The sequence below is a fragment of the Hakea prostrata genome, chromosome 2 (assembly GCF_041222555.1).
Source record: "Hakea prostrata isolate BN-2017 chromosome 2, UWA_Hpros_2, whole genome shotgun sequence".
NCBI classification, from domain to species: Eukaryota; Viridiplantae; Streptophyta; class Magnoliopsida; order Proteales; family Proteaceae; genus Hakea; species Hakea prostrata.
The window spans coordinates 21344996-21371998 of NC_142601.1; the positions used below are offsets into that span (position 1 = coordinate 21344996).

The 27003-nt window shown below is 38.1% G+C and overlaps 1 protein-coding gene across 1 annotated transcript; it reads left to right on the forward strand.

Annotated features, from left to right (window-relative positions):
* The first annotated feature begins 923 nt into the window (after positions 1-923).
* LOC149024035 (protein HAIKU1-like) lies at positions 924-2335 on the forward strand. Its single transcript, XM_089142871.1, has one exon. The coding sequence runs from the start codon at positions 1270-1272 to the stop codon at positions 2029-2031; it is 762 nt and encodes a 253-aa protein (XP_088998997.1). The 5' UTR covers positions 924-1269; the 3' UTR covers positions 2032-2335.
* Positions 2336-27003: the final 24668 nt, after the last annotated feature.

The following is a 27003-nucleotide window of genomic DNA, read 5'->3' on the forward strand; positions in this document are numbered from 1 at the left end:
TGTGCTAAAAATACAGCCACAAATTAACTAGAGTGGCTTTGGAGAAACTGATGCTTGAAGTGAAGCACCAATTTGTAAATTAAAAGTGATATGGCAGCATGCGCCAAGAGGGTTAGTGAACCTTACCTTAAACAAGAAAAACAACTTGAATGTGTTCATGGAAATAGGTTAAAAGATGCTAGACAGACATTGAAATATGCTCCACAATTAAAACAGAATCATAACTTGAAGCAACGCTCAAAGGCAAAGAATCGTAAATTGCTTGGCAGGCAGCCGAGCAGGAGTGGATAAAGATAAATGTAGATGGCTCCAGCTTTGAAGAATCAAGAGTAGCAGGCTGTGTAAATTTGGAAGGGAACATACAAGAAAAATGCAATTCTGTTCTGTAGAAGGTTGTGGCCTGTGGGAACCACCAACATGCATTAGTAACCGAAAACCAGTAAAGCAGGCTCCAACTTGGGCACAAAAGCAGGCTCCAACTTGGGCACAAAAGGAGTTCACAGAGCTGATCATATAAAGAGATAAACACAATCCATCACCTTAACAAGTAATGCAAGAACTCAGCTTGGATCAAATTCATTCACCTTAGCCCTGTGGGTCCTGCAATCGTTTGGTTTAAGTCAAATCATCAATGTGTCCTTTTGTGATTCTAGAAGTCCAAAGCCATCAGTTTCTTTGACTTGTTCTCATCCACTGAGCCACCAACGTGTAGAAAATTCCAATAAAGTAATCATCTTCTCTGGATTTCAATTCAATGGGTATGACTTTGTTGCCATTACTCCACTGAAACTTACCTTTCATTCTCCAGTCCACTATTCTCTTTGACCATCTATCTCTCTTTTTCTATGTTTCGTCATTGGAGAGCTCCCAAGAACCTACTTGGCTGCTGTTGAAGTTCAAACCTGAACGCTTTCGTCTTCTTTTTTTGTTTGACTCAATTTTTTTCATTTTCATGGGTCTCAGGAGACAGATTTGAAGTAAACTCAGATCCCAAAGAGATAGATTAGTAGAAGACCTTCTTACTCAGCAGTGATAGACTCAAAGATCTCAAAGTCAAAAGCAAATTTTCCTGAAACGTCTATTTCGTTTCTCCACCTTATCAGGAAGGGCGGTGTGAAAGGCAAATAAAGGAGCTCCAAACGAATACTTTGGCTCTGGGGTAAGCTTTAAATGACTAATTGGCTTCTGGGTTCCATACCGAAGAGGGTTAGCTTTCATTGACTGGCTTCACATACGTGAGTGAAGAAAGTATCTTTTGCAGTTTCTGCAATGGAGAATTCAAATTTATCAAGGCATAGTCATGGAGAGCATCTGGGTATTAACAAAATAGGGAAGAACATCAAGAAGAGTTCTCTGCATCGACCAAACTTCCCAGACTCAACGCAGCAACCAGGGCCTCAGGTTTACAACATAAACAAGAATGATTTCCGTAGCATCGTCCAACAGTTAACTGGTTCACCTTCCCACGAATCTCTGCCACGGCCACAGCAGAATCTGCCTAAATCCCAAAGTACGCGTTTGCAGAGGATCCGTCCATCACCATTGATGCCAATTAACCGAGAGAAGATTCCTCCTGCAACTCCTCTTAACGACTTTGTTAGAACTGTTCCAATTGATCGACAACCATCGATACCTCCAGTGCAATCACTTCCACAGCATGACCAGGGTTGGCCCAGCACAGCTGAATCTCCCATCTCTGCTTACATGGGACACCTTCAGAAATCCATCACTGACTCAGGTCCAAGGCCATCACAACCTCCGGAGTTACCAGGGTTTCTTCCGATGCCGCCACCACCATCCACTCATGCTTTTCCTTCTCCACATGGGAATGCTCCACTGCTTTTGCCTTCCCCAACTTCTCAGTTCCTCCTGCAATCCCCAAGCTCTCTCTTAAATTTATTTTCTCCTCAATCTCCTTATATTTCTCCCAGTTTGCAGTACCCTTCACCTCAGTTTTCAGTTTTCAGTAACCTTTCAACCAATCAACCCCATAAGCAGCAAAGCGAGCCATTATGGGAAGAACCCATTTAAAAACATGGGATTACTTGAGCTTTAACAGTAGAAGATTTTGGCGGAAAAACATATGAAGAGTCTTGCCAAACCAGAAGAAGAGCTTCAAGTCAAAGCTATAGAAAGCCCATCCTTGCTTTCCAAACTAGTTGATCAACTGGTTCCTGGCTAGAAAGAAGAACCAAGAATCCATCAACTTGAGAGGTTTGCTAGGTATATAAAATAGCCGGAAGAATTTTTGTTTCCTCTTCTTCTCTTGCTGAGTTTCCTCAAGAGAGTATCATTCATGAAATAATGTATAGAAGTGCAGGAAATAGTCACTCTGTAAAATATCTTAAAGACTTTAATTCTTATAGCTTTACCAATTAAATATTTGTTGGTTTGAAGATTTCAAATTGAGTGAAACTAGTTCTTGAGCTTCTGCTGATGCTCTCCTTGGTATCATCATCACCATCATCATGGTGTTACAAGCATGACCCCAGGTAATAATTGTGGGCGGGGTACCTTGATTTAGCTTCAAAGAAGTATGTTATCAGAACAACTTAACCTTGATGTTGTCTGTTCCTGTTCTCAGAAATTTCTCTCATGTAGATACACAGCTTGGAAGAGTTTCTGGGTGTCTTCTTATGCTTGCGAGGGTAACTGAGCCACAGGAAATGAACGCACAAATAAACGATACATCAGAAACCGATTATGATTTTATTTAAACTTCCCTTGATCATGAGCTATATTTTTGGGATGTAGTATCAATTTTAACATCTCCTGCATGAAAACTCTAGATCTGAATTTTCTAGATCTTTGGTGTTTCCCTATTTGTCCTGCATCAAGGGTTCACAGAGCAGAGACAACAAAACAGTTTTAAAAGAAGAACATGAATAATTCCCAATGAGAAATAAAAAGAGGTCAAGGTTAATCAAAGAGCCATACATGCCTTATTTGGTGAAATTAATGCGTGAAATGCTTATTTACTTCAAAGGGAAATGCTTTTATATTTATTCATTATTACAACTCATTCCCAGCAAAATCAAATAAAAAATGTGCATCCAAACTAATGCTTCTTTGCACATAAAATGATAGAATTGAGAGTTGGGACTCTGGAAAATGCACAACGTAAAACAGTTTTTTCATGCCTTCAGTCTGTAAAACTAAAACGTAAAACTGTGAAAAAAAAATAATAAAAGAGTGAACCCCCAACGAGAAGAAGAAATGAGGGGGGAACAGGGAACTGGACTAGATCTTATAAGAATACCCGGGAACAGTGCACATCAAACAAGCGTTAGCTTCAATCATCATTTCTATTCTGTTGCAACAAAGTCAAAACTGTTGAGAGGACTATACATACAGGCATATGTTAGTATAGATAATATAGCTTTGTATAAATACACTATCACTTACATAATAAAAACGTACAATTCAGTCACTTACATAATAAAAACGTACAATTCAGTCACTACGTGGTATCATCGGATTTTTGCCTCTGCTCTCGTGAGCCCAAGGTCCTGGTCATGGCTTCTGAGCCACCACCGTCATTCTTTCCACCACCGTGTGGTATGGCTGTTCTGCGTAATCTGCCTACAGCTCCGGCACCGTGTTTTCTAGTCTCTTTGAATGTTGCCGTCCCTTGACCAGCATCTGATGAGTCTCCAACTTAAGGTTCGGTTACTTTTGCTGCTTCAAAGTACATTCCTCAAGCGGATTCGGTTGCTTTGGTTGTTTCTACTATTGATTGGCACAGGCGCCTTGGTCATATGGCGTCTCAAAGAACTATGGATGTTTTGCACTCTTTAGGTTTAAAGAATTTAAGTTTTGTCTCTTTGTGTAATGCATGTAAGTGTTCTAAAAGTCATAGAGTTCCTTTTGTTTCTTCCACAACACCCAGTACAAGACCCTTAGATGTTGTTCATTCTGATTTGTGGGGGCCTGCTCTGTTTGTGTCCTATGATGGATTTCGTTATTACGTGGTTTTTGTTAATCAATTCACCAAATATACATGGGTGTATCCACTGAAATTGAAGTCTGATCTAAAAGTTTGGTTGAAAATTATTTTTCTTCTAAAATTTGTGTACTGCAAACTGATGGGGGGGGGGGACAAAATTGCAAATTATTTCAGTTTTTGGCTGCTGCTTGTATTACTCACAGGATTTCGTGTCCGTATACACTGCCACAAAATGTAATAGCTAAACGAAAACATCGTCACATTCTTGAATCAGCTCTTGCAATGATGTTTCAAGCACGTTTACCACAAACTTTTTGGATTGCTGCTTTAAAGACTGCGGTATATTTAATGAATAGGATTCCTCTTGCTGCACTTGGTAATAAATCACCTTTGGAAGTTCTCTTTCAGATGTCACCAGATTATGATTTGTTAAAAGTTTTTGGATGTCTTTGTTATCCTTGGTTGTGGCCATATTCTAGTTCCAAGCTTCATCCTAAATCTCAACGTTGTATCTTTTTAGGATATCCTCCTTCATACAAAGGTTATTTGTGCTATGAACCTCGCACTGGGAAGTCTTATATCTTGCGGCAGGTCATCTTTGTGGAATCACAATTTCCGTTTGAGGGTCTTGTTAATTCATCTTCAATGATTTCTCTTGAAACTTGGATTCCTACGAAAAATGCTTTTGTAGTTGTATCTGAAAATTCGGTTGTAAAGCATTCTTGTAATGGCTCTAACAGGCCTTCAACAGCAATTAATGAAAACCCCCCATCCCCTCTTGGATTGCTAGCTCTTATTGATGGGCCTGAATTAGGCTTTCCAGCTGGGCCTTTTCTTAGAGAGACACCCTCAGGTTCGTTGGTTGTGCCTCAAACCAACTCTAATTCTGGTAGAAATTCTTTTCTTGCTGAGCATTCATCAAATATTCCAACTGAGCCCATTATTGAACTGCTAGTAACCAAGGTTTTGTTACAACATCACCTTCATCCACGGATCCTATATTGTGTGTAGCGTGGGGTAGTGAACCAAGTGCTTCTACAACTACTCTGTGCCCCGCACCCTTAATTGCTAACAATGGGGTTTCCGATGTTGCAAGTACTCGTCCTATGGTTACAAGGTCACAAACTGGTTCTTTAAAACCACAACTTCCTTTAAATCTTCTAGCTCCTTGAGAAGATACAAGTGTGCCTACTACTTATACTCAAGCATCTCGTTTTGAACATTGGAGGAAAGCTATGCAAGAGGAAATCAATGCTTTAATTCATAATGGTACATGGGTCATAGTTCCCTCTAGTCAAACTCAAAATGTGATTGGTTCTAAATGGGTTTTTCGAATTAAAAGGAAATCTGATGGATCCGTAGAGCGCTATAAAGCACGTTTGGTAGCCAAAGGGTTCCATGAACGCCCTGGTTTTGATTTTGGAGATACTTACAGTTCTTTTGTCAAACATACAACTATTCGTCTCATCTTATCCATTGCTATTTCAAATAATTGGCCCATTAGACAATTGGATGTCTCTAATGCCTTTTTACATTAGGATCTTGAGGAAAATGTTTTATTGGAGCAACCATTTAGCTTTGTTGATCCTACTTTCCTCATCATGTTTGCCACCTCTGGAAGTCTTTATACGGATTGAAATAGGCGCTCCGTGCTTGGTACACTAAGCTTACTACTTTCATCACGTCTCATGGTTTTATTGGTTCTCGCACTAATACTTCTTTGCATTATTATACAAATTCTTCCGTCACCTTGTATGTGTTGATCTATGTTGATGACATTCTTGTCATTGGCAATATCTTGGATGTTATTTCTTCTCTCATTAAAACTCTTGCTACTGCTTTCGCAATCCAAGATTTAGGGGATCTTCACTATTTTTTGGGCATTGAAGCCAGTCGTTTTACTGAGGGTTTGTTTTCAGCTTATAAGAAATATATCACTATTTATTGGATCATGCCAAGATGAGCAATGCCAAGCCTATTGCTACCCCTTTTGCTTCTAGTGTCACTCTTTCTCTAATGGATGGCTCCCCTTTACCTGATGGTACTGCATATCGTCATGTTGTTGGTGCTCTGCACTATTTGGCCAACACACGTCCAAATACTATTTATGCAATTAGTCACGTTGCCCAATTTATGCATTCTCCCATTGACGCTCATTGGAATGCGGTTAAGCGGATTTTTCGCTATTTATGTGGCATTATTGATATGGGTCTCTTCTTCTCCTGTCGGTCTTCTATATCTCTCACTGGGTACTCTGATGCTGACTGGGCAAGGTGTCCCGATGATCGTTGTTCTACCACTGGTTTTAGTGTTTTTCTTAGCAATCATCTAGTCTCTTGGGAGTTTTCTCAAGCAGAGAACTGTTTCCCATTCTTCCACGGAGGCTGAGTACCATGTTGTTACGTCTGTTGCTACGGAGCTGTTATGGATTCAATCCCTAGTAGGAGAGATTGGTGCATTCCTTCCCACTGCTCCTGTGATATGGTGTGATAACATAGGTACTACCTATATGACTTTGAATCCTATTTTTCATGCTAGAACAAAGCATGTTGAGATTGATTTTCATTTTGTCCGCGATCTTGTTGCTTCACATCAGCTTGTTGTTCGTTATGTTTCCACCATTGATCAGCTTGTTGATCTTCTTACCAAAGGCTTGCCTCGGGTTCGTTTTCTTGCTCTTCGGGACAAGCTTATGGTGTCTACCCCGCTTCACTTGAAGGGGGTGTTGAGAGTACTATAGATACAGGCGTATGTTAATATAGATAATATAGTTTGTATAAATACTATCACTTACATAGTAAACATATACAATTCATTCACTAAACAAACCCACCCACCCCCCCCCCCCCCCCACCCCAAAAAAAAATTAAAGAATATCAAACAATCTTGTTATTAATTAAAACCCAAATGGAATTCTAAAATGAAGATTGCAAGATAAACTCAATGAATAAACCTTAAATAATTTAATATCCTAATAACCTAATTTTAATTGAATCATGTTCATCTCCATTAGCGACAAGAGTCGACCGTTGAAAATACACACAGCAATATGCGTAATACTTTGAAATGAGATAGAGGTTCTAATTATGGAATAAATTTCGGTCAAAACTAGGGAAATTTCGACCGAAATGCCTGCACTTTTTGAAAACGAAACCAAATCAAAAATTTCCTCCCAGTAATTTTTTCAACCCGAACATTAGGAAATTTTGGTCAAAACTGGCCAAATTTTTCCTATTGACATGTTTCGGCCTCAATAAAATACCATCTTTCGATCGGAACTTGCATTATTTCACAAGTTCTATAGGTTTCCCAATATCGCCAGTGGAGATTTCAACCCCCTTTGAAAAAAAAATTCACTTTTTGTTGCTTTCTTCCCTCATTTCACCTATTTTGTGAAACTCCATTGCATTCAAACACCACATTTGGTCTTCTATTGGTGACTTTTTGAGATTCTTGCAAGGTAAGTTAACAAACTTTCTCATTTTTTATTTTGTTTTCTTTATGCCTCAAATCATGTTGGATTGTTTTCAAATTAATGTTTGTTTAGTTTAGATTGTAGATCCATGCTTGTGTAGTGTTAAAATTAATTTTTTGTTCTTCCTACCATTTTTTTTTTCTATTTTTAAAAATTATTTTCTAAATTAAGTATATTACTAAAATAAATAAATATATACATGACGTATGAGCTTCAACTTAATGTATGTGAGACACCATCACTTGATCTATGTTGTGATGGTATTGAATCATATTTTCGGTTGTTAACTATTTATTTTAATTATTTGAAAAATATTAAATTTTATTTAAATACTAAAGTACTAATTAATTTCTATTTTATATTTAAAAATAGGAGAATATTAGTAGAAGTATGAATGTAATTTTTGGAGCATGTTGTGATGCTTTTTAAGATACTTAGTGTGTATTTCATATATCAACTTTGAAAGATATCAGACATAGCTTGGCAATACGGGAGACCACTAACAGCTACTAGGAAAAAGAGTGAGTGCAATTATTGCAAGAAACAAATAGGAGGAGGTGGATCTACTAAATTGAAGGGTCATATAGCTAAGGAAGATAGGAATGTAACAGGTTGCACCAAGATGCCCTTAGAAATCAAGAAGGCAATGGCACAATACTTGGTTGGTGGATAGCAAAAGAGGAAAGAGAAGAAAACATAGAAGGAGGAGTTTCATGATGCTTGTCTTGATGACCTCCTAGATCTAGGAGAGCACGACTTTGATCCAGATGATCTCTCAGAGTATGAATCGACCCTGACCCAGAGGCAACACAGATGAGGAGAGCGATGAGGATGAGTATAGAGCAGTAAGATAGATGATATGAGGAGGCAGCAGAGAGATATTGGTTGTGGCTCCTTTAGAGAGCCAGCAGGTATGGGGGTAGCTCCCAAGTCCCTATGAGGAGGAGTTAGAGTGTGAGGGAGGAGATTCTTATGCCATAGGCCCCAGCACAGGGTAGAGCTTCATCAGCACATGCTATAGATACTGATCATAAGAGTCTTTGTAATGATGCGACACTATTTAGGAGGTCAAAGCATAAGCAAAAGAAGCTGAAGCACTTGTGGGGGAGTGTGAAGGAGAAAGTAGGATGGCTTTATCCAAATGGACATTATACCACAGCAATCCAACACATGCAACCCAAGGGCCCTACTACAAAATATGATTGAGGAGACAGACATGGCTGGGAGTGATATACAAGGGCCCACCCCACATGAGATATACAATGTATACTTGACTAAGCATAAACAAGAGTTGAATGACTACATTGAGGGATTGAAGCCTATGTAGGCTCATTACGGAGTGACTATTATGTGTGATACTAGACAATTCACCATCAATTTCAGGTTGAACTATTTACAAAGGACAGTGTTCCTCAAGTCAGTGGGTGCATCCAGTGAGAAGAAGGATGCAAAATAAATTTATAAATTGTTAAAGCAATTGGTGATGGAGGTTGGAGAGGAAAATGCAGTCCAAATTGTAACTGATAATGGCTCCAACTATAAGAAAGATGGTTCGAAGATGATGGAGAACCCTAGGTATCAAAACATGCTTCTACTTCTAGTACTAATTTTAAATACATAATACATTTACATACATACTTTATGATGATGGTTCTTTAGTAATTTAGACATTCTTAGCAAAACAAACATAAGCTTTTTTGGATCCAGGTGCTGCTCATTACATTGACCTCTTGCTAAAGGACATAGGTCACATCAATCTTGTGAAGAAGATTGTGGAGCAAGCCCAACATGTCAGCACCTTTGTCTATAACCATAACTATGCACTAAAGATGATTAGGGACCCAATGTTATGGTGAGTTGGTGAGGCCAGGCGTAGCCAGATTTGCAACCAATTGGAATGCACTATAGAGCTTTGAGAGTAAGAAGGTTGGCCTTAGGACCATGTTTGCATCAAAGCAATGATTTAATTGGGAGGGTTTTTCAAATACAAGAGGGAGAGCGTAGAACACAATACTGAGTGACACCTTCTAGACTAATGTGAGGACTGTTGTGAAGATGCTTGAGCCCATGATGCATGTTTTGAGAATGGTAGATCAGTAGAGAAGACCTACTCCACCACACATATAGCCTACAATAGATAAGATGAAACAGCAGATTGCTTAAATCTACCCAAAGGGCAACAAGAAAATCTTCAACATCATCCAAAATAGATGGGAGAGGCAGCTGCAGCATCCACTATACAAGGTTGGTGAATTATTAAGTCTAGTGGTGGATTTAGTTTTCACTTTATTATCACACTATTCCCTTGTAGTCTTGCTTTTTGTTACCCAATATACCATCTAAATCTCAAGTACCACTACAAACATGCTAGGGATGAGGCAAGATTTGATAAATGTTGTCCAAACTGTGGTGGAGAGGATGGAACTAGATCCATCTAAACAGGCAGTCATCATTATAAAGGTGAAATTGTGATTTCATAGTTCACAATTCAGAATTTCATATTAAGTCATTAAGGGTCTGTTTGGAAAAGATTTTAAAGAATGTTTATGGCGTTCTTCTGGTCTCTGAGAACAGAAGAACGGGTTAGAGACGCTTGATAAAACGGTTTGTTCTTCCGTTCTTTAGGAACAAACCAGTAAGAAAAGTGGTCTCAAGAACGCATTGTGGATAATACATAGGAGATGTTTTTACCAAAGAACAGAAACAAAACTAATAAAATTGGTCCCGATAAAACACACATTTTATGCAAAGCAAAGAGCAGAAGGAGGTCTCGAGCACCCATGGTGCTTTGGCATCTAAATCCTCGATGTCTCTATCCCTTTCTCCCACTTCCTTCCCAGTTGCTCAGATTGGTGATTTTCCTCCTATTGTTGTTCGTGTTAAGTTGCATGCTAATAAGAAAAGTGCTTTTCCGGCTTTCCTCCATTTGATGTGCAGCTAGAGCTGCTTCTCCTGCTACTTTTTAATATGAATTTTTTGTAATATGTTATCGGTGTGGAAAGATAATCTATAGAACATTGCTCTGTAGTTTGAGTTATTTTATCAGGAAGTCTAAATTAAATCTTCTGTGGCATTGGCTCCAATTTGAAGATGCTATTGTATACCGTTGTGTTTTTTCACCTCGGTTGGTGCTTCCTTGGTTGTTGGGAACCTTTCAAGCCTTGGGTCTACTGACATTCTGAGCATGATTGATGTGGCTTTGTCCTCTTCAGAGAAGCTTTAAGTTAATTGTCATACCACCCTGGAGCCAGCCGAACCCTTGGCCTCTGCTTTTTTTTCTTTCTGATCCTACACGTGTCTTTTGAACCTATTTGGTTTTGTGAGCCTTCGAGTTTGAATGATCCTCCTACCATCAAGGATTAGCTTCAGTTTTTTCTACCCTTGTGCTTGCCCTTTCAAAATTCTTGTGAATATCCCTGTTCTTTCTCATTACCTTGTGAAGGATTTTTGTTTTCTTTATTATTAAATCCTTTCTCCTTTACTCCAAAGTTGCCCTGGAGGTTATGGGCTTGATTCAGGTTCCAGTTTAGAAGGATCAACTTGACACTGTTCCTTCAGTTGAGCCTTCCCCTCCTTTCATTTTGGGTTCCTCTGATTTTTTTTCCTTCCTTTCTCTCAAGCATTAATAGGCAACTCCTATACCGATTTCTGCTGTGGTTCGCAAGGGCTTTCCCCTGTTTCTTTTCCTGTTCTGCTAACTAAGCTGATAATTAGTTTGCTCTCACTTTTTAGCCCTCTTTGCTCTTTTTCTGAGCTGAATTGGCCTTGGTATCTCATATATGGTTCCTGCCTTGGAACTAGTTGGTAATGAACATTTCAAGAAGGCATCCATGAGGACATTTGATTACAGAACTCAGTCTCAGGTATCTTTAATCTTCAGATTGGTGTGATTCTCTTATCGTGTTCTCTGCTGTTGTTTGGACTACTGTTTGGATTCTTCTTTCCCTTAATTAGATATATCAAGTTTGTGGTTCCTATCCTGGATGTAACTTTTTGTTCTTGTTCCATTTATTTTTTTTTTTTTTTTTTTTTTTTTTTTTTTTTGGGGGGGGGGGGGGGGTAACCTTATAACTGGAGGCTGATGAGGATGACTTAATGAAGGAATTGATGTAATGTTGCAAAAAATTGATCATCCAGCCTTAATTGGGGTGTTAGCATGGTTGTCAAGACATCTTGTTAACCTTGTAGCCTATGTGGGCACCTTGTTTGCACTCGTAAAATAAAATATCTAAAATAAAAACAGCAAGTAGAATAAGTAGAATAAAAAGCTAGCAATGAGAACACAAAGTCACTATGCTGCAGTACTGAGAATGCAACAATGAGATGAAGTTGACCATGATTCCTGTTCCATAGACAAAGCATTATTTATGGCCTGCTTCATTAACCAAAGCCACCAACTAGTTAATGTTGTCTATAAGACTACCCATTAAATATGAATTTTGACTATGCTCTTAAAGAAAACCCTAAAACAATGACTAAAATGATTCTATTTAATGATAATGAGTTCCACTATGAATCTAATTAAATTGAAGTGATTGTTTTATTCCTTTAAAAAAAACACACCTACCTATTGAAGCAATAAGTCTAAATCATCACTCCAAAGGATAAATGCACTACAAGTAGATGGATTTTAGGATTATTCCCCCAATGATCCACAGATACTGGTCAAATAACAATATTTCTACCACCTCATGCTGCCACATTAACAAATAGTAACTCTTTCATCATCTTCACTTGTACTCTTTCTACCTTTTGATGTTGATTTTGTACTGTATAGGGTATTACATCTGTGTCTGAGTCCTTACCTCAAAATGGTAGAGCACTTGGAAAAGAACCAAGATATGGTGGTTCAAATCCACCAGGCCTCAAATACATCTACTAAAGCCCCCCCCCCCCCTTTTTTGGGAGGTCAAGACCATTGTTATTTAGAACACACTTGATTTTGCAGGTCTTGCTTCAAATCCCAAATCCTGGCCCCTTTCAAAGCTTCTCCCTGGGTAGTTAAGCTTTGCAAAGGAACTCAAGGTTAGGATGTGTAGGCATAGTTCATTCCGGTTTAGCCGTTTAGGTCAGCTTGTAGATGGCTCAAATTCAACATTCGTTGATCATGGTTTAGCTGGTTATTCCATGGTTACAGGTCAGCTTGGCGGTGGTAACCTACCCCCTTTATTTAAAAATGTTGCTGCAAGATCTGCTATGGCAGGCCCTGATATGGACTTTGTAACACTCAGTGGAGGTCTGCCTTCTGGAACAAATTTGACCAATGCAGCAGAGTTGTCAAATTTCAATAGATCGACAAACACATGACTGGAAATGCTCTTCAAAATATATAAGACAAATTCTATCAATTTACCAAAGACGTTAAGTTTTTCTTGGTTTGAAAAGATGTTATATGTCAAGCAATAATATTTTAATCCAAAAATTCTATTTATTTCACAGATATTTTGATTTTATATCTATATCATGTGTACAAGGTATGATTTAAGTTGTAATTTTGATATTAATCATAAATTTTTTATAGTAGGAACATGTTTTACATAACAGGTTTATCAAACAACAATATGTTTTGTAAATGTTCTTCTTTCATTCTTAGAACAAGTTTATCAAACATCAACTTGTTCTAATATTATTCTCGAAATACTTTCAGAATGGGTTTATCAAACGCCCATTTTTAAACAAAAAACAATCTTTCAGCATAGAAACTTGTAAAAACGGTTTTACACTAGAACTGGTCTTCCAGAACAAAAATGTTACCAAACGCATACTAAGTATTAACCTAGATATTGTTTTTACTTTATATATTAGATAAATGCATTTCGGGATGCTAATGGGAGTTTCAGTCACTCTATGGCCATATCGGGACGAGAATCCACCACTGAGGGTAAGTTAATTCATTATATTTAATTATCTATATGCTATCTTGCAGTTAGATAATTAAGTATTGACTTCAAGTCTATGTTTGTTGCAGCTGAATGGTGGTTACAATATGGCCACAACTCACCCACTTGAGTGCAATTGCATGTGGAGTGCTCTCACATACATGTTATACCACCATGTGTGAGCGGAATTGAAGCACCGTCAGCTTTATCCACTCAAAAAGGCACAACAGATTGGGTGTGAAGCGTCTAGAGGACCTTCTGTACATACGCTATTATATGAGACTGAGGGGAATCATATTAGACAAGGGATGGACAAAGAGAGTAAGATGATCGAGTTGGCTAACATCTTTGAGATTGATGATGATGATGACAACCCATTAGTTCAGTAGATCAAGAATAGTCAAGAGTCGTTTGCTAGACGAGGAGGGAGGTCGTCCCAATAGACATATTGCGAGCCAGATGGGGGCTAATGTGGATGACTTCTTGGCCAATAAGGGGTGGCACATGCAATGCCCAACCATCCCTTCAAGCAACACCTTGTTGATCCACCGAGAGTGAGGATTTGATTGTGTGGTCGGACACCAAGGATGATGCAACTCAGGCATCCCCCTAGTATAATGATGATAATGATGATGACGATGATGATGATGATGATGATGATGATGATGATGATGATGAAAGTGATGGAGGGGATGATGATGGACCTCGTGATCAGGATTCGACTGATCCTAGGGAGAGACCACCACCACCACCATCTGAGAGTCAAGGATGGGGAAGACTACCACCAAGATTCAAAAATGAGAGTTAGCTCACTCATGCGACACAAGATTTAGACCATGGTGGAGTTGCATCTAGAGGTTGTACTACTTCGACTATACCAAGAAAGGGAAGAGGAAAGAGCACAGATATAGTACTGAAGACACATCATCATATGGGTCTTACCATTCGGTTGATGCAAGAAGCTTGGTGGGCCCTATGGGATCCATGAGCTTAGATGATTCCAAAGCCTCCACTTCTAGAGGATCAAAATGGCATAGACCCGCCGATTCCCAGTCACATAATAGTGCTATTAAGAGTGTTGGTTTTGCTTTTGGTTCCAGTTATGGACCTTATCGTGTCCCTCCCTCAGCTATCAAATTCAAACACTAGTGGGACCTTATGGTTATGCTCGTTATGGTGTCCCTTCCGACTACTAGGGTTCTTCTTTGGGGTCACATACATTTGTGGATCAAATCTTCAACATTCAACCACCACCACCACCCTCTCTATTAGGATTTATTTTATTCAGACTTCCCACCATCAGGACTTCTTAGCCATGTGGATGAGGTGACATATAGAGTTGCAGTTGTCGACTACCTCGACAACCATATGGTCCATGTCATGGGATATCTATTGTGCTTGTTATGGGTAGCAGAGATTACAGGGTCAAATGTATTAGACCTAGCACTAGCAGGCTAGCAAAATGGCAGTCTATCACTTTTATTCATTTGTTGTCTACTTGTCTATGTACTTGAAAGTTTGAAACTTTGTAAGTTTCAAGTTCTAACTTGTAACTTCTAACCATTACCATACTATGTAAAGCTAATATAGCGAGTACTTCTCGTTTCTTGTCATGTGGTAGTATATACTTGGATGTTAGCTTTTCAGTGGTCTTTTTCCGATAAAATAGTAGTTCCACTGAGTTTATTATGCTTTAAATAGGTAGGAGGCAAGAATTCAAACCATTTGGAGGTCACATAAGGCCTGAAACCTAGGGTCAAAACTTCCAGCAAAAACGTACTAGGTTTCGATCGAAATTTGGTCTTGGTCAAGGTTTTGACCAAAATTTTCTCCATGGTTCTAACCATATCAAGAAGGGAACAAATATATATATATATATATACAAGCAAAGCAGAGTACCTGATAGATATACAAGAATAAATAGCTGAAACTCTGATACCAAGGAAACAACTAGTAGGAAAGGAAAGGGGGCAGCATATAAAGCAAGTTACAAGGAAGAGCCTAACAAAATGAGTCAAAATAAATTACCAGCTTACCACAACAAAGACAAGGGTAACCGATGAACTCATCCAATTCATGTCAACTAAAACTTACCAAAGTGTAAGTGAAATATGAAAAGTAACACGCAAAGCACAAGAGGTTGGACAATCCCGCTTTTTCTTCCAGATTCAAAAGAAAAATCTGTGCTCTTCTATCATAATTAAATGTCTTCATGGTTTTTTGTGGTCCTTGATCCCAACTTCTGCAGGGGAGCTGGCTGTGGTAGGGAACTGCTGGGATAAGGATGGGGAAAGGAGTGTAATGAGTGCATAAGGTAGAGGATGGGAGCATCAGCGATGGAGACGGTGGGTAAAGAGAGAGAGAGTCATGATTTTTATTTTTATTTTTATTTTGGTGGGGGGAGGGAGACTCTGAAGGAATTCCAAGCCCAATAAAATGAATTCTGGTCACTTATCTATCTTCTCTATTTCTTCTCCAGAGAGTTAAAGGCCAGTTTCTGAACTTTTCTCTACCCGGCAACTACTAGTTCTCCTACTTTCTTTGATTCTTTGCTGCTATGCTAAAACACTATTTTGTGGTTTAAGATCAGACTGTTCCCCTCAGTCTACTAATTGATCTCTGTTTCCGGTATTGGATTCAGTTCTGAATGCAAATGAAAAGTTCAAATCGATTTCTGAAATCCTTATGGAACTATAGTTCTTATAATTTATAATCACTGCCCTAACAAAATTCTGTTTAAACCTCTAAATCAGTCCATTGACTTTTCAATTTGTCAGGGTTTTGAGAATCCTAATACAGAAGGATTCTTCTCTACATTGCTCCCCTTGTCAAGGTTATAACTTTAGTCAATTTCCATAGGGTTCCCCTTCAACAACAACAACAACAACAACAACAACAATAAGCCTTGTCCCAACTAAATGGGGTCGGCTACATGGATTCTTGCCCTCCAATCAGTTCTATTCGAGGCCATGCTAGATACAAGGCCTAAGCTATACATATCCTTTCTCACCACTTCTCCTAAGGTTATCTTAGGTCTACCCCTAGCTCTTCTAGTTCCTTCAATATGGATTATATCACTTCTCCGTAAAGGAGCATTTATAGGTCTCCGTTGAACGTGGCCGTGCCACCTCAAACGACTTTCTCTAAGCTTATCACTTATGGGAGCAACTCCCAGCCCAACTCTAATATGATCGTTTCTCATCTTATCCATCCTAGTTTTGCCACTCATCCATCTTAGCATCCTCATTTCTGCTACACTGAGTTTATCTATATGATTCTTTTTAACAGCCCAACACTCTGCACCATACATCACAGCTGGTCGAACAACGGTCCTATAAAATTTTCCTTTAAGCTTTAATGGAATACGCCGATCACATAAGACCCCGGACGCACCTCTCCACTTCATCCACCCTATTTTAATTCTTTGGGAAACATCATCTTCCAAATCACCTCTTTTACTTATGATTGAACCAAGGTACCTAAAACAATCACTCTGAGAAATCTCTTTATCGTCAAGTATCACCACCTCATCATCTGGCCGATCATGACTAAAGTTACAAACTAAATATTCTGTCTTCGATCTACTAAGTTTAAAGCCTTTTGATTCCAAAGCTAATCTCCATGATTCTAATTTGGTATTAATCCCCACTTGGGTCTCATCAATCAACACAATATCATCCGCAAAAAGCATACACCAGGGGACCTCATCTTGAATGTCTTTGGTTAATTCATCCATTACCAGTGCAAATAGATATGGGCTTAAAGTTGACCCTTGATGTAGCCCAACTGTTATCGGGAATTCATTACTTTGTCCCCCCACTGTTCGAACACTAGTCACCGAACCATCATACATATCCTTAACTATATCTATATATTTACTTGCAACACTTCTTTTCTCTAGTACTTGCCAAATTAACGCTCTAGGGACTCTATCATAAGCTTTTTCTAGGTCAATAAATACCATATGAAGATCTTTCCTACATTCTCTATATCTTTCCATAAGTCTCCTAATTAAGTAAATAGCCTCCATAGGGTTCCCCTTCAGTTTCTAAAAAACTGAAATGAAACAGTGATTGAATTAAGACGAATATATGACTCTGCGAAATTCTGCCAACTTCACCCCATTTTTCTAGAAGGCTTTGTTCAGTTTCACACTAGGTCTAAATTTCACTACACTGGCTCTTCAATCCTTGGCATCTAAAGCAATTTATATCATTCTATCATAAATGGTTTACATTTGGATAAATGTTTGCCGGTTTTGCAGTTCTTTCCTGGTACATACTTTTATGGTTTAGTTGATGTCGTGTGCTTAGAACAAGAGATCATTGTCTGGTAGTGTACCACCTGCACCAGAATGGGGGCCCATGAGACTGCACTTAAGGGACTAAGGGAATCAACATAAATGCAATTTTATTTTATGGAAGGCAGGTCGGCACTTCTGTACACTCCTGTGTCTGGGCACAGGAACCACATGGCAGGCAGCATTCTTTTTTCCAATGTTTATATAAGGGAAATATACACTAGACTATAATGGAGGGTCAACTCCGTGAGTCCCTGCCACTGCATTAGTTAAGGATAAGTGATGGAGTTCTAAAGAACAACAAATCCTAAACAAACAGACCATTAAACTGGACTAATGGACTTATATGCGCAACTTGCGTATCCAATGGGTAGGTGTGGCAGATTCTCAAAGCCCAATAATGTAGTATTAAGTTGGTAGGAGAAAAACTAGAAGCTGATATCCAGTATTTGGCATGAATTGGTAAACTCAGGTAGATCAAAATAGGATTTTGGGTCAAAAGTAGGGTAGGGTTTGGGAGGACATAGGGTTGATGGCAGTGTTAGGTTGTGATGATGTAGGGGAGTCAATCAATGAAGGCTTGCTGTTGCATGGATGACAGTGTATTGCTTAATTTGAAGAAACAGAAAACTTGGATTTGGTTTTCGTGGTCTGAAAACAAAATCTTGGGGAAATCTAGGGTTTATAATAGGAATTTGGGGCAGGGATTTGGATCAAGTTTCCCTAGAGCAGAGAGGGTTGCCCGATCCAAATATTCAAGAAAATTGATGGCTAGTCTGATCTAGGTGGAATTTGGGATTTCCTAGGAGAAGAAATGAGATGGAATTTTAAGGTTTGGCTGCTCAGAATTGAAACAACTTAACGGTCACACATCAAAGACATGCAACGGGATTCTGGAACCTGATTTGGAGACAGGAGGGTAATCTAGGGGAATTGCGGCAGACTCAGGGAAAAGTGTGGAGTTCGATGCAATGGGGATTGGAATTAGAATCTCTAATTCAAGAGGCAGCAATGCTCAGGATTAATAAAAAATAAAATAATAATAGCAATAACAACAACAATAAAAATCTTACTCATCAAATCATGTACCGACTACCCAACTGAGTAACTATATCTATATGCTTGGAATTACAACTTCAAATGTGACCTAAATAAATGACAAAATTAAAATTATAACACTCTACACTATGCCCACGATTTTGGTGCGGTTTCAGGATCCTCCCTACTCCTACTCTACCTCTAGTGGTGCTAGTGTATCAAGGAACCCTACACCTGAGGCTGTTTTTTAACGGACAAACTGGATCACCCAAATAATAGGGACTCAACCCTATATGGGATTAAAACAGTCAGTTGTCATTTTGTAATGTTCTACAGGAGCTTCCAGTTTTGAATAAGGCCCAAGTTATGAAGGATCCACTAATATCATCAAATATCTTACGTATAGCTCAATATCATCTAGTGGATGCTTTTTACCAGATTATTGCTTAAAAAAGCATTACCAATGTACTACCAAACAATTAGTGTAGCATGAAAAGGCATTGGAACATAACAAAGAGGAAGTATACCCAAGAGGCACTTACTTCATCTTTCAAACATTCTTCCAGCTCCTCCTGTAGTCCATCCAATGACACCTCATCACTACAGAAGAGGTAAATTCAATGGTTATCTCGGGCTGTTATACTTAGGATGATAAATATATTAACAATACTTATCAACTCTGCAAGCCAAAGAAATTATTTGATTTGGATATCCCAATAAGAAGATCACTACAAGCCTTAAATACATTCAGCAAATTTCATGGAGTCATTTAGGTTTCTTTTAAGAAGGAAATTTGATTTCTGGGTCAGGGTTTCTCTATAAAGTTTCTTTCAGTTGCATTAATCCTTTCAGATGGCAAAATCTCCATTCCCCTTCTAAAACATCTCTATGTGGGCCATACAGCAGCACAGTCGGTATTTATTCTTTACTTCTTAAATGCAATTATGGAGATTGGATCTCTCCAAATAGACATCACCAAACCCAGCAAACCTTCATCATAAACAAGATTTTTACAGTATCTACACCTGCTTGCATCCTCCTCAAAAGCCAAATTCCCAACAAATACTCCCAAATCCAATCCTGCTATTTGGATATCATGTGTATAACCACTGGAACATGAAAAAATTTGTGGTCAAATAATTGGCTTGTATGTCTAAAGGAATGCAAATGATGATTGTAAATGGTCAACCAACTCAAAAATGCAAATCAAATTATGTGTAGCAATTTCCAGACCAAAAGAAGGCTTAAAACATATATATGTTATGTCTTCCATTTTTTGTTAGTATCATGAGTTTGGAGAAACTTTAAAATTTTATGCATCACTTCTTAACATAGAAATAGCTAAATTTTTATTCAGGGACAAAAAAAAATCTGCACAGTAAACTTTGACAAAAAGAAATCTATATCATTTAAATCCCTAAGTGCTTAAAATTTAGAGCAAATTGCACTTGCACCCCCAAAATAGAGGCCTTAAGACACTGACACCCCACTTTATGTTTAAAAAGCACAAAGACCCCAAAATTGGATTTTCATATGATATATCTGTCAAATTTATCACTGAAAACAGTTAAATCACTGTTTATTTTAAAAAATATCCCTTTAATAAACAGTGCCTGGAAGGTTTTTAGTAGACCTGTAAATGGATAGCCGAAATCCGCCTCCGAATTTGCATTCGTATTTATTTAAAGGTATCCGTATCCGAAATTTTTATTACCGGAAAAAATCCGTATCCGTCCACTAAACAACCGGATTCGGATTCGGATAATTTCTTATCGGATCGGATAATATCCGGATAAAATTTTATCCGGATAGAGTAAAGTATTTAACATTTTTTTCCTTTAAAAATGGATGATAAACGAATTCGGACACCGGTAATCAGATTCGGATAGTGGTATTCGGTAATTGGAAATTAGAAATTTATAATAAAAAATATAAAAAAATGACAATTATCAATCAATAATCGGATAGTTTATCGGATCAGATTATTATCGGATATCCGATAAAGTTTCGGATTCGAATTCGGATGCCTTCTCTAAAGTTTTGCTGGATTCGGATTCAGATTCGGATAGCGGATTTGCTAATTGGATTCAGATTCGGATACTGGTATATCCGAGCCAAATCCGATCCGTTTACAGGTCTAGTTTTTAGTGATAAATTGGACAAATATATCCAATGAAAATCCAATTTTGGGGCCTGTGTGCTTTCTAAACATAAAGTGGGGTGTCAGTGCTTTAAGGCCTTCATTTTGGGGTGCCAGTGCAATTTGCTCTAAAATTTATTAACAAGAAAATTCACCAAAGAAAATCAGGATAGGTACACCCTATCTACAATTATGACCGAGTAAATTCAAATGTAAAAACGCAATATAGATGTGTGCTTGCTGAATGTGGGTACCAAATTTCCAACGTTCAAGATCACCAACAAACTTCAAAAGGGTGCTGACTTAGACAAGCTAGAAACATTTTATGCAAATATATTGCAGTAAGTGAACAGAAAAAAGGGCAAATTGTTCCATGGATTTGATTCTGATTCAAATCAGAGCCAGGCAGCATGAGTAGCATTGTGACAAGTCTTTCAGATTTTGCTAGGAAACCTTCTATGAGTATTTGATATGGTTTTGCATCTCTTTAGTCTTTTGAGGTGGCACGACCATGTTTAACGAAGACCTATAAATGCCCCTGTACAGAAAAGTGATACAATCCAAATTGAAGGAACTAGAAGAGCTAGGGGTAGACCTAAGATAACCTTAAGATAAGTGGCGAGAAAACATACGCATAGCTTAGGCCCTGTATCTAGCATGGCCTCAAAAAAAAAACCGATTAGAAGGCAAGAATCCATGTAGCCAACCGCATTTAGTTGGGAACAAGGCTTATTGTTGTATTGTTGTTGTACTTAACAGTTAGTCGATAGCTTCTAAGTGTTACTATTTTGGGTTCTATTTTTATGTAGTAGTTAGTAGATATTTTTCTAGAAGATTACTAATTTCAGATTTGCTTGTTAGTCAAGTCTCTTCTACACATGGAGAGTTCCTGAAAATGTAGGCACACTTCAAACTTTATAATCACAAGCAGGGGCAAACATGCCCTGCGATTTTTTTAAAGGTAGTCTGTTTCTCTCATGAAATGCAAACTACTTTGGTGATTCTGCAGAAAATCCATGGTGGTCAAGCCTCCAACAGGCCTTGATGATGAAACAGGCCACATCCCCTTTCTTCCCTTCTACTTATTATCCGTTTCAGCAAGCCATACAAGGAATGCATGGGTGACTACCAAGGTAATGAAACTCGAATTTTGTAGGTTGGATTCATACCATTATTACTTCCACTCCTAGTGAATTAGATCAGTTACTGCATCTTTCTGCTACCCCATATTTCTCGGTTTCACTCCCTGCAACAGTGATTTCTAAGTGATATCAGATCTCAGTCAATCCAGCTATTTATTCAAGGCCAACCTTTCAAAAGGTGTTCCTCATTTCTGGGAACACACTTATCCAAATTTGTAGGTTTGTCAGGACAGAAAAATGAATGGTATCCTCGTTTTCCTTGTTTAAAAAGCTTACTATTTCTATGATATTTTAGCCACAAGTACAGCAGGTATAGGCCAGCCTTCGATTAGTTTTCTAGTCTCATCAGTTGGCTGATTCTAGTTATTGATTTTCTCTACTTTTCCTTATTGTTCTCTAAATCTGGGTCACCGCAAAATTGTCATATGGGTTAGTTCCCTAAATCTGTCCTGTAAGTTCTATGAAATGCATCAACATTTCAACTTGAACAGAGATGATCAACTGTTTTCTTCACTTTGGATTCATTGGTCTGTACTCATCTGCGAGGACTTTCCATCTCACAAGATGCCCTTGATGAAATCCTAGGATTTCAGGAAATTTGGTACTTTCCGTAATAAAATTGGTAGCCATTGAAGCACACTATAGCCCTGTTGCAGTGGATGGATGTGAGTGGGCAGTGGACACATAGTTTTAGTCTTAGATTCACATGCTTTAGGGTAGTCATTAGATCGATAATTCATAATCAAGGAGGACTCAGACATAGTTTCAACTTGTAGGCAACAGATCAAAGGGGCCTTGATGACTCTCATTCAAATGAAGTATCACATGCCCTGGCATTGTCAGTAACATCTCCATCCATTTGGTGGTAATTCCTAACAGATAACCTAGCGACAGAAAGGAGCAAATAATGCATCACTCTTATTAAAAATTGGATATTAACACCAGACTACCAGAGTACACTATATAACTACTGATTATTGGATCAAATCTCAGTCCAGTCAATTCACCTCTCTCTTGTATCATTCTTATTTGCTCCAACTAAAAGTTCAAGTTATTTCAGAAAATCTAGGTCAAGCAAGCAATAAGCTAACTCCAACTTTGTAAATTCAAATTAAAGATATATATTTTATAATAAAGATGACAGACAAAATCAGTATAAAATCATGCATCCTGTATCAAAAAAAAAAAAAATGTAAAAACAAAAACCAAGCAAACTACTTACCACTTCATTTAATGAAGCAGCATCCATCTATCACGAGTACTTCAGCCGGTAGAAGCTGCCAAATTTCTCTCTAAATCAAAGAATATTGCCAGAAAGAAAACTTAGAAAACATCACCATACATACTGCATGACTTCGAGCGGCCCTTTTCTTCCTCTGCATTTGTGTGACCAGGCAGGCTTCTTTCATCCCTCACCTAGAAATTGAACAACCTAAGAAGCAAGGGAGGAGTTATTGTTGACAAGAGCAAAAATTGTGAATCAAGGTGACCTCCATCCACATATATATATGTATGCAGCTGTAAAAGAACATAGTTTGAAAGGGAAGAAAACAACATAGATTTACGCAAGAAAAAAGTGGCTCAAGAAGTGTGAGATCAGAGTCTAGGACACATGGGGTAATTATATAATTACTCTTGAGTAGTGCCCTTCAATTTTTCCAGTCAAGAGAAACTAAACGATTCTGAGTTCTCCCTTTTAATATTATATTCAAGTCTTCCACACTAACAGTCCAACAAGTTCAACAGAGCTAAAAAAGTAACATTGTGCACCTAAATTATGACCAATTCTGATATGCAGGGAATCAATAATCCATCAACTTGGTTGCTGCCTAGAGAGAAGAATCAATATGCCATCAACTTGAAAGGTTTGCTAGGTTTATAAAATAGTCAGAAGAATTTTTGTTTCCTCTTCTTCTGCTGCTTAGTTTCCTCCTAAAGAGTATCATCTATGAGACAACGTATAGAAGTGCAGGAATTAGTCACTCTGCAAAATATCTCATAGAATTTATTTCTTGTAGCTTTGTCAATTAAATATCTGCTGGTTTAAATATTTCAAAGTGAGTGAAATTAGTACTTGAGCTTCTGCTGATGCCCTCCTTGGTATGATCACCATCATCATGGTGTTACAAGCATGACCTGGGGTAATAATTTTGGGCCGGGTAGCTTGAATCAGCTTCAAAGAAATATGTTATGAGAACAACTTACCTTGATCTTGGCTGTTCCTGTTCTTAGAATTTGTTCTGATGTGGATACACGCCGAGGAGATTATGGGTGTCGTTTTATGCTTGCAAAGGTAAGCTGGGCCACAGGAAATCAAAACACAAATCAATGATACATCATCGAAAACTGATTATTATTTTATTTTAACTTTCCTTGATTATGAACTTTATTTTTGAGATGTACCGATGTAGTATCAATTGTGACATCTCCTGCATGAAAACTCTGAATTTTCTAGATCTGTGGCGTTTCCCTATTGTCCTACATCAACGGTTCACATAGCAGGGGCAACAAATAGTTTGAAAAGAAAAACATGAATAATTCCCCCCCCCCTCAAAAAAAAAAAAAAAAAGAGGTCAAGGGTAATCAAAGAGCCATATAGACCTTGTTTGGTGAAATTAATGCTTGAGATGCTTATTTGCTTCATAGGAAAGTGTTTTATATTTATTCATTATCACAACTCATTCCCAGATAAATCAAAAAATGCATCCAAAACTATGCTTCTTTGCACAAAAAGTTATAGAATTGGGAGTTGGGAAGTGGAAAATGAACAATATATAACAGTTTCTTCATGCTTTTCACAGTCTGTAAAACTGAGAAAATAAATAAATAAATAAAGGAGTGAACCCCCCAATGAGAAGAAGAAATGCAGGGGGAAAAGGACTAGATCTTATAAGTATACACAGGGGAAGAGTGCACATCAAACAAGCTTTAGCTTCAATCATCTTTTCTATTCTGTTGCATAAAAACAATGATTGTCAACCACCCCCCCCCCCCCAAAAAAAAAAAAGAACAAAAAAACAAAAAATAGAAAACCAAACAGTCCTGTTATTAATTAAAACCCAAACGGAATTCTAAAATGAAGATTACAAGATAAAGTCAATGAATAAATCTTAAATAATCAAATATCTTAATAACCCAAATATTAATTGAATCATGTTCATCTCCATTAGTAGACAGAGTCAACCATTAAAAGCACACACAGCAATATGCGTAATACTTTGAATCCAGATAGAGGTTCTAACCATATCAGGAAGGGAAAAACGAACCAAAGATCAAAACTATGCAGTAATGTACATTGATAATAGTTGTTACATCAGATCAATAAATCCAAAATATACAAGCAAAGCAGAGTAAATGATAGATATACAGGAATAAATAGCTGAAAACTCCAAAATTGATACCAAGGAAGCAACTAGTAAGGAAGGAAAGGGAGCAGCATATAAAGCAAGTTACAAGGAGGACCCTACCAAAATAAGTAAAAAGACATTACCGGCTTACCGCAACAAAGACAAGGGTAACCGACGAACTCGATCCAATTCATGCCAACTAAAACTTACCAAAGTTTAGCTGAAATCTGAAAAGTAACACGCAAAGCACTTGAGTTTGGACAAACCCACTTTTTCTTCCAGATTCAAAAGAAAAATCTCATGCTCTTCTATCATAATTAAATATCTTCATGGTTATTTATGGTCCTTGCTCCCAACTTATGCAGGTGAGCTGGCTGTGGTAGGGAACTGCTGGGATAAGGATGGGAAAGAAGTGTATTGAGGAGGTAAGGTATAGGGTGGAGCATCAGCGCTGGAGACGGAGGGAGTAGAGAGAGAGAGAGTCATGATTTTTATTCTATTTCATTTTATTTTATTTTGGTGGGGGAGGTGAGGCTATGCTGAGATTCAGCCGCCCTTCTTTCATTGACCTTATAGCACCTTCAGGTCGAGCAAACAAAACAGAGGGAAGTGTAGAGCACAATGCCCAGTTGGGGATGAAGCATGGGGCACTAGAAGGATAAGACAGGAGAAAGGGTCATGGGTGGGTAAGCAATGGGTTAAAGGATAGAGGGCAGGTTCCGCAAGAGAGTCAGAATGGGGTTAGAAAGTAGGGGGTTGAAGAATGCTTTGGGAACGGTCAGAGAAGTAGAGAGACTGGAGTAGGGGGAGAGAGAATTGGGATATAAACTCACAGCAGTTGGGATAAAAATTAACTAAAGATAAATACCTGCAGCAGTTGGGATAAAAGAGTGCTCAAAGCCATTCCTCAAGGCCCTAACAATTCATACACATATCTTGTGGATGGACACAGAGATTAATAGTTCCCAAAACAAACTTATTTCACGATTAGACACAACCACTACTAAATCTCTCTTCAAGTGAATAATGATGGGTTTCAACAGAGATGGATATATGTCTGATCTTGTTGATTTAATCTCAGCAGATATTCTTGGCACTGTTCAAACTTCAAGGGTAGGGCTGTTTGCCAATGCATGATTTGTTCTTCTTAGCCACAAAACCCTAGAGGATTGCTGAGGGTCAGGAATGTTCTTGTTGCTGATCAAACTTCAGGGGTAGGGATGTTTAACGATGCCTGATTTGTTCTTGTTAGCCAGAAAGCCCTAGAGGACTGCTGAGGGTCATGGATGGGGAGAGTGTCAACAGTATGAATTCTATACTATCACCCTGAGGCTTTCCCATAGTAAATGCACATGCATTTATCCTTTCTTGAAGAAAACTTCGAATGCAATATCATACCAAGATAAGATATGACCAAGGTAACCAAGATATCATCAAACACCATCTCATCTCACCTTATCAAAATAGCAAGATGTCTCACAAGATATCGACAGTTCTCAAACTATGGCTGAAATACACCTAGATGGGTAGAAATTTATATCCACTTGCAATTTGAATCTTTAAAAAAATAAAAAAATAAAAAAAAGGACTAATAAATTCAGTTACTTAAACATATGACAAACAATAATCTAAGATCATCATGCAGAATTAACACACCTTATTCCAAAACAAACCACTAGTTTGTTAATATTTTCAATGAACCTAAACTAATTTTCCCCAAGGTGTAATGAAGTCCA

Coding starts and splice junctions, on each gene's coding strand:
- LOC149024035 (XM_089142871.1), top strand. CDS start 1,270: ATGGAGAATTCAAATTTATCAAGGCATAGTCATGGAGAGCATCTGGGT.